The sequence below is a fragment of the Protopterus annectens genome, chromosome 8.part0 (assembly GCF_019279795.1).
Source record: "Protopterus annectens isolate FY-2018-M chromosome 8.part0, PAN1.0, whole genome shotgun sequence".
Classification (NCBI taxonomy): Eukaryota; Metazoa; Chordata; order Ceratodontiformes; family Protopteridae; genus Protopterus; species Protopterus annectens.
The window spans coordinates 1,293,590,084-1,293,599,735 of record NC_056741.1 but is presented as its reverse complement, the minus strand read 5'-3'; the positions used below and the strand labels follow the sequence as shown (position 1 = coordinate 1,293,599,735).

The 9,652-nt window shown below is 40.3% G+C and overlaps 1 protein-coding gene across 1 annotated transcript in view; it reads right to left on the bottom strand.

Moving 5' to 3' along the window:
- Positions 1-429: 429 nt before the first annotated feature.
- LOC122808467 (fish-egg lectin-like) overlaps positions 430-9,652 on the bottom strand; it is a gene marked incomplete at its 5' end in the record, with an annotated part of 43,448 nt that continues 34,225 nt past the window's right edge. The window contains one exon of the mRNA XM_044079427.1: positions 430-881. Within this exon, the coding sequence (XP_043935362.1) occupies positions 734-881 (148 nt within the window). The remainder of the gene's footprint in view (positions 882-9,652) is intronic.

Sequence of the window (9,652 nt, the reverse complement as noted above, 5' to 3'; positions counted from 1 at the left end):
ACACACACACACACACACACACACACACACACACACACACACAATTCCCCCTGGAAGCTGGCAGAATTCCACAAATTCCCATCACTTTATTTCATGCATAGTAGTACTGCCACAGCTCTAGAGGCAGGTAGAGACGCCTAGTTACCAGTTGTTCTTAAATTAAGCCATATATAAAATATACCAATTAATATGTCTTTCAGTGGCAGTGTCTTTAATCATTGTCATGGAAGATGTGCAGTATAAAGTTTGCTACCCAAAAGTGTAAATAATAATTACCATTTTGTTAGATAAATAGCAATGCATAAATATAATAAATATAATAAATAAATAAATACCAGCCTCAAGAGCTCCTAAAGGGAAATGAAGGAACTTTACAATGCAGAACTTTCTATTCTGGTTCAAAAGAACTCTCAAAAAAGCAACAAACAGTGTGTTTTGTTTCCTTCTGTTTTATTAATTTCACATCAGATAAAAATATACTGGTTTCTTCACAAAAATTCTCATTTCTCACTGTGAATGAAAACATAATATATAAAAATCAGCAGTAATACAGTATTCAGTATATTGCAAAGGGAACTTGTGATCGTCACACAAAGTGCCGAAGACTGATGCATCATTTTATGGGCTTTGTTACAATGAATTTACTATATCCTAAAAGTTAAACAATACACAGAGATATAGCTAGTTTATTAGTCTTCATGGCTGTACTGGGAATGGATTTATAATTCCCACACTACTGGTTACACTTTAATATACTTCCATCTGTTTCGATAAGCCAGACAATTCCAAGGTCGGAGGAGACATGTTTTACTAACTTGTTGCCAGGAATCTCCACCTTCGTCCATGTTGTCCCTGTGGGACTGTTACAGGAAATTCCATCCCTGCAACAGAACAGAAAATATATTGATTTTCATCAGAGGTATCTTTCTCTACTTTTAGTTTCTGAAACTTCTCTTTTTTGGCAAAAAACTTAAAACAACTTAGCACTACATCTTCATGAAGTAGACACAGTGTCATAGCACGTATAAACAAAAGCACGGTGGGATTTGCAATTAATCCTCACAGCTGTACCAAACTTGCTTCTTGTTACTAAAATGTTACTCTCTGAAATCACTCCAGTCTTTGACCATCTTGCCCTGTTTTTTCTTGTATGTACAAATTGATTTGTTTAACAAAAGGCTTTTGAGTGTAGTGCTGTCTGTTACTGTTGTGATTGTGAGCTACTTTTTTAATGCAATCTACTGATTAACTATATTTCATTGCTATCTACTGCAATTCATTACTGTTTAACTGCATTTTACTGCACTTTGTTGCTGTTTAACTGTATTTTTTCATACTGCAAGTTCTGATGTTTTGACTATAAGTGATCAGTCTGTGCTTCCTTGTGAGTTTTTTTACTGTGATCTTAACCTTAAAATTGAGTAGCATAGTCTAGATACAGGTCTGCTACATCCAAAGCTTTAGCTGCATGGTTTTTAACCCTTTTTGACGTATTCCAGCTACAAATTTTCCCTTAGTAGCACTTGCGTTATCTAGTAGTACTACTCTTACACATTCCTCCCTTTACCCTCTTAGCTCTTTCATTTTCTGACAAATATGGATGGACAATATCCTATATCTTCTCCTGTCAGTCTGGTTGACATGAGCATCCTGAGACAGTGTAGCAACTGCTTCATGTGCATGGACAACCCTTTACTACTACCACCTAGGAACACAATTTGTGAGAGCTGCAATTACATCAAGCACTTAGTGTCACTGCTGTCTCCCCCACAAACCAGTATATCTGGCACTGTGAAGGCTTGCAACATGACCACCACACTTCAAACACCACCTGCACCTACACAACACCCCCCGCATATGCGGAGGTCCTCAACAAAAGCATGCCCAAACAAAAGAGATCTCTGAGGCATAAACGCATGTGAAGTCCACTGCCCACCACAGCACACTTAGTCCACACACCTGTGTAACACAGCCACTAAGGCCTAAACATAAACACAACATATTAGTCATAGGAGATTCCATTGAGAGACACAAAGATATGTCCCTCACCAGGCTGGATAAGGAGAAAGTCATGGTTAGTTGTTTGTCGGGTGCCAGAATCTACCATATCGCCAGTGCACTCAACTCTCTCAACAGGTACATTTATGACTCTGTCATAGTCCATGTTAGAGTGAATAACTTGAGACATACCTCCCTGGACTATATGAAGAGAGGCATGATTGAGCTCTCTGAATATGTCTCCCAGGCAGGTATGTTCCTAGCCTTAAGCAGCATTCTACCATCACCCAGAATGATGCCTCAATACAAATAGAAAATGATTGTCTTTAACAATTGGCTTCTGGTGTTATTCCAAAGGGATCCAGTACCTGACAGCCTAGGATGACATGATTGACAAACTACAATGCTTTGCCAGAGATGGCCTGCAGCTGTCTCCCTTGGGCTTCAGGCTCTTGTCACCCCCATAGTGCCTTTTTTAGGCAATGCCACAAGGTCAAAACAACCAAAATGAAAATTTCATCAGGACGTAAATTAAAGGTCATGCTGCTAAACGCTAGGAGTCTAAACATGAAATTGCACTAATTGCAAGTATTCTTAACCCTGGTAGAAGCTGACATTTGTGCAGTCATAGAAACCTGGTTCAAAGCTGCACAGAACACCTCAGCCATACCAGGTTACTCATCCTATCATTCATTCAGACCCCAAACCTTGGGCAGCAAAACAAAAGGAGGTGGAGTTGCAATATATACATAAAAGACATACACACCTCTAGGCTGGTCAAACAGTGTGATGCACAGGAAAAACAAGACCCCTGTTCAAATCATAGCTAGCTATAGGCCTTCAACTTTGACTCAAGATGCCCACTCCACCTATCTGGATCTCTTAGAATCTATCAAGATTCAATCCTTTACTGTGATCCTGGGTGACTTTAACTATCCAACCATAGACTGGAAGAAATACTCATGCCAAAACACAAATGCCCAGAGATTCCTTGATTTTGTCAATGCAAATGCCTTGGACCAGTTTATTGACACTCCCACAAGAAGTGAAAATATCTTGGACTTGGTATTAACCGACATGATTAACCACTGTAGCATCTGTACAGTGTTATCATCCCTGGTATGATCTGACCACAAAGCAGTTACTTTTGAAGTCACCATCTCCACCAACCTCCCCTAGCTGGAGTTAAACAAAAAAACTTCTCCAAAGCTGATTACAACCCCCTGAGGGAAGGTATAAACAGCTTTACACCCCCCTCATCCTCCACAGGAACTGGCACATATGTCCAAACTTACACCAAAGTACTATATGAGCATTTATACAGCTGCATGGAATCAGGAATACCAGACAGGACAAAATTATCCTCCTCAAGGAAGAGTAACCTTGTCTGGTGGACATCTACAATAAATAAACTCTGCAATGAAAGGAAAAAATTGCTCTCCAGGACCAAGAAGGAGCAGGTGTCTAATTGGAAGCAATCTCTCCTTAGCCTGAACAAGCAAATAAGATCACTAGTCAAATCCTCCAAAGCAAACTTCAAGTCCAAACTGGCCACATCTACTAAAGACAATCATAAGGCCTTCTTCACATATGTCCACAGTTTCAAGGGAAGCACCCAGATATGCTCAAGAACTGGTGGTCAAGGACACCACTTACACAAATGCTGTGAATATAGCCAACTCACTGGCAGACACGTTCAGTGAAAACTTTACTCCTCTGTCCCCCCCATCAGTAAAATAGGACATCCCCAGTGCCTGCCCCCTCCCCTTATCTCGAGGGAGCAAGTCATCACTGCCCTCTCTAAGGCAAAAAAATACAGCCTCCATGTGACCCGATAATATCCCAGACTGCACCCTACATGAACTCAGGCAGGAACATGCATCACCATTAGGCACCCTTTTCAACCAAAACCTGAGTACCAGCTTTGTCCTAGCCAAGTGGAGGACAGCTACTGTCATCCCTTTGCACAAAGGTGGAGCGTCCACCGATCCAGGAAATTATAGACCCATCAGCCTAACTAGCCTGCTCTGCAAGGCCATGGAATGGATTATCATGGACCTCATTAATAAGAACATTGGCAACATCCAGACACTTGATCCCACACAGTTTGGTTTTGTGAAGGGGAGGTCATGCTTGTTAAATTTGGTTGACTTCTTTGAGACAGTCACCAAGGCCATAGACGAGGGGAAGATGGTGCACACTGCCTACCATGGCCTGGCCAAAGCCTTCAACACTATTCCCCACTCAGGTATAATAGATAAACTTTCTCAACTAGGCATCAATCCATATGTTATCAGATGGTTAACAAACTGCCTCACCAATAGAACCCATCTTGTCAAAATAGGGGAAGCCACCTCAAGTAGTAGACCTATAACAAGCGGTGTACCCCAGAGATTGGTCATGGGGCCACTGCTGTTTGGGATATACTTCTTGGAGGTGCAGGCCAAATCAAGTGGGCTATGGTTGACCAGGTTTGCAGATGACTGCAAGCTTGGTGCTGTAATCAATTCCCCTAGTGATGTGGATGTCCTCCAACAGGGTCTCACCCAAGCAAATGACTGGTGCCAGAAACATGGCCTCAAACTGAATGCCAAAAAATGCATCATCATCCCTTTCAGGGACAGTGACATCCCCACAAATTATCACATTGATGATAAGGTCCTAAGCGCACAGTCAGTCATGAGAAACTTGGGCACCCAGGTTGATACTAAACTGACTTTTGGCCACCATATTGCCACCATTGTACGGAAACCTTTCTACATAGTCCACCTCATTATTAAGGGTATCTCATCCTTATAAGACCCATTATTGAGTACAATGTCCCTTTCGGCATGTACCTCACAAAACACATGCAGCAACTGGAGAAACCACAGAGGTTCCTCACCCAGAAAATCCAGGGCCTCAAGCATCTACCCTACACAGATAGGCTAAAAGCCCTGTCCCTCTACTCAGTTTTGTACAGACTCCTCAGAGATGACCTCTGTCTGGCATATAAAGCGATCTCAGACCCCACCCTGATGGGACTGTTGCAAATCTGCAAGTCAGACTCCATTCAAGTAACTCGCATGTGCGACCTCAACCTGGTCTGTGACATCAATAGGACTTGTTGGTGGGACAGATTTGTGTCCTAGAGACTCCCCCTTTTGTGAAATAGGCTTCCTCTTCACGTAAAGCAGAGTACCTCATTAACCTTTTTAAGTGGAATCTGAATAACTGGATGGGAAACAGAAAATACACACCTGGGATTCCACCTGTGTCCTTGCTGGACAGTGGCATAAGGTGCTGACTTGGAACATGGGCTAAATTCTTGCTAGGCTTGTATGGGCCTCAGTACCAAAAGCCACGTAACGTCCTATGATCAGTCTTCATTTCTTTTATTGTCCGGTTTGGTCAAAATTGCGGCTTCATTGCCATACTGTTCAACTGTTACTCATTCTTATCTTGAAATTACCCTGAAACGTAGTAGACAAGTCCATACAAATTTATTCATATAGGAGCATATGAGCTTGAATAGTGTGGACTTGCATTTCCTTGCTTCCTTTGTATGTGTGTGTGTACAGAAGTACCAAAGTTTGATGATTGTACAAATAGAATGAAAAGGTAGAAAAAGAGTTGAAAAAACAGATGTTTATAATCAGTGACAGTCTAAAAAACTCTGCACCAAGCTGCAAGAAACAGCAGTATAACAAATAGCAGATCAGTGACTGTCGGCTGTTGTTTTGAAAGTAAGATGCAAACTGTGTAGGGGATAAAGGATGGTATTCATAAAGTTGCCTAGCATGGAAAAAGCTGACATAAGTCTCCTACAACAAATTGCAGCATGTTGTAATGATAGCAACCTGACAACATTATTTTTATGAATCATTCTGTCCTCCGTAACGTGTAGCACAAACTGCTGTACAACATTTACTGTGATTTTTACAATGGAAATGTCTGTTGCATAGCACCCCAATGTACAAGAGAGCCTACAACCATTGCTTAAATCCCTGAAGCTCCATGGTCCTGGATCCACTTGTAAACAGTTATATTAGCGCTTGTAGGTAAGAAGAGTGGCAACAGCACCTCATGATCTTCTGACTGGCACACTGAAGAATATAACATTTGTGGGTGTACAGGTATACAGGAAGGGGAGCTGCCATGCCTCTATGTTTTCCTTTAGCAATTGACCCTTATATGCTGGCAGAGAGGCCCATCAAGTTTTGCATGCTGATGGGTTATGACACTTGCATGGTACCATGGCATACATCAGCATACAAAATGTATCATAACAAACTACATAAGTAATGTGTTTATGAATCAGTCTGATACTGTACAAGTGGGCACAGTGTATAGGGGTTACTCAGCATAGTTCCAATAAAGGTTAAGCATAGGGAATATGTGAGAAAAGAGTACCCCTGAACACATGAAAATGTATTTTAACATTATGGGAGGTGGGAGACATGTATTAAAACATTATGACATTTTGGGAACATGTATGTATACAAATCTAAGAGAGGGGAATCCCAAACAACTTAAGTGGTCTCTAAACATAGGAAGAAGGAAGCAGTCAGTTGCCATGAATAATAAGATATATGTTATGCAGTAATGAAGAGAGGAGAGAGACTGTACTAGTGAGTGTACAAATTCTGCAACATGACTCCATGTTAGCCATAGTACTTATTCTGACTACTGTGTTTTAAGTCAGGACCCATAACAAAAAGAGGTGACCTGTATACCACTGGGGAATATAATAATATAGCTATTGCCTGGAAGCAGTCTCCAGTATGTGATAAATTTCTTTCTTTTGATCATGACTCCCATCTGCTTACTTCAGATGTCCTATCAGTGCCCTAGCTTATAATTGTCCTTTAATGGCATTCTATAACGTATCCACCATTCTTCCTCTGTCCTGCTTCCCTGATATACAACATCAGGGTGTGGGTTTAAGATGTAGTTCACATGTGCATATCCATGAATATGAAAGCGCATTTGCAGTACATTTAAAAGCTTAGACAGGTGGTATATGGCTATCCCATTTTATGTCTTTGATGAAAATTCAGTTTCCATACAGTGGTATTTCTCACAAAATTTGAACAATGGTGATGCTTCCTACACCATGTAGGAAGAGTAAGCATCATAAAAAATGTTGCACCTACCAAATACCAAAAAGGATGATCACCCTTTTTAATGAACTACTCCCTCCATATTTTTCCTTTGATAACAGAATAAGAAGGATACAGAGAAAGTTTCTTCTAATGCAGGGTAAATCTAATTTTTGACATAAGGTTACAGACCTTGAGTGCTTTGTAGCAGCTTTCATTTTGATAAATTTGTACTTTTTGAATACCTGGGTAGAGCTTAAGGTCAAAGAGATGATAGGACAAGTTCATATCTCAGACTTAATATCCATGCATAATGTACCCAGATCTTTGTAGACATTACATAAAACACACACACAGACACACACGTGTATATATATATATATATATATATATATATATATATATATATATATATATATATATATATATATGGATCACCTTCAGTTGACCGAAACGCCGATTCGCCGACACGCGGAAGAGGAACGCGAACGGACCGACGACGCAGTTGACCGGCACGCTGGAATCCCGACAGCCGGAAGACCGACAAGGGGAATGTGTAAGCACGACTTGGTAAGTATGCGATAGTGAGGGATTTAGGATTAGGGACCGGACAGGTAAGTGTGCAATAGTGAGGGATGTAGGGTTAGGGTGTGTGAAAGGTGAGTGTGCGGTAGTGTCGGAGTTAGGGTTTGGGTAATGTAAGTGTATGTTAGTGATGGGTTTATGTTTAAGGGTGGGTTAAGTGAGTTAGGGTTAGGGTGCAGGTAGGGTGAGTGTGCGGTAGTGTCGGACCTTGGGGTTAGGGGTGGGTAAGTGAGTTAGGGTTAGGGTGCAGGGAGGGTAAGTGTGCGGTAGTGTCGGACCTTGGGGTTAGGGGTGGGTAAGTGAGTTAGGGTTAGGGTGCAGGTAGGGTAAGTGTGCGGTAGTGTCGGACCTTAGGGTTAGGGTTTGGGTTAGGGCTAGTGGATATGTCAGGTAGTGTACTGTGTTGTTTACGTGTAGTGTGTCTGTGTTATGGTGTTCGGTGTTTTGCGTTGTCGGTATTTTTTGTTGTCGGTCTTTTGGTGTCGGTGATTTGTGTTTCGGCAGTTTGGCGTTTCGGTAAATCGAAGGTGATCCATATATATATATATATATATATATATATATATATATATATATATATATATATATATATTTATATAGCTATAAATACTGTAAAATATACAGAGATATGTTGGGAATTTTTGAGATATTGGTCCAGTTTCCTAAGTTCTTCTACTGTTAGTAGTTTAAATCTAAGTCATATTTAACAAAGTTTTGTATAGTAGCTGTTTAGAAATTCAGGTATAACCCAAAGGACAATCTCCATGGAATTATGTTAAATGCATTAGAGAGAGAGAGAGACATGATCTACAACATTATTACAGCATTTTGGCAACAAACTAATTCCCTTCCCTAAGGAGACCCAGAAATGTTTCAAGTCAGTGGGGTCAGTTAAAACAGGGTCTTGCACATAATCAAGCATACTTTGTCAAAAAAAAAAAAAAAAAAAAGGGTAAAACCAAAATATTGCAAGGATTGGAAAAAAGAAGCCTTCAGAATAATTATCAAGCAGTGGAAATGAGGATGAGTAACCTATTTACATACAAAGTACCCAGATATAAGGCCACATTGAAAGATATTAAGTATTTTCATGGGTCTACCAGACTTCACTAAGCCTTCACAAAATGAACATCAAAATAAATACAGTAGGCTACCAATGGTGTGACAAGATCGGCTAATAAATATAGATAGCTAGATAGAGAGATAGATAATAGATAAGTGCTATATGAGTTATCTCTGCATTTATCATGTGGTAAAATGGTGGTATTTTCTGTCATTGGTATACTTTGTCAAATAATGTAAATGTCAAAGTTCATTTTATTGACTGTTACATAACAGATTTTTGCCCTTTTTTCAAGTTTGTGTGACCCTAGAGCAGTATATTTAATTTCTGGGTATGGGGGGGAGTGAAGACTTCCATGTAAAAAAGGCTGCTTTTTCTAAACACAAATGTAACCTAGGCTATTTGTGGTGATTTTAATGACACTTAATAGTAGAAGCTTAACCAGCTCAACCAGTGCCCTATGCATGCACACAAACCAGCAGCAAACCCTCTCAGATCTTCAAATGAAGAGAAAAAAAGAATACTTTAGTGTAGTGATTGGCTTATTTCAGTTAAATCCATGCCCCCTCCAAGCTCTTCCATTGCAGAGAAAAAAATGGCTGTTCCTTCTACTGACAAATCAACCATATGACCAGATGTACAACACCCCTCCACCCAACCATTCAGGTCCTGTTTCTATGCTCTGCCCCAAACCCTTCTTTCCCACATTGTAGTAAAAAATATATTTCATCTTTTAAACAGTATTAAACTGCTTACTACAAATGCAGCAAACAGTTGCTACGGTTTATACCTTACCTGCATGGACTGCTACTGTGCTCCTGTTTTAGGTAAATAAAAATCTTACTTAATTTAAACTGCAGCAAATTTCTTGCTACAAATGTAGCAAGCAGTTTGCCACAGGTTAGACCATGCATGGAGTGCTGCA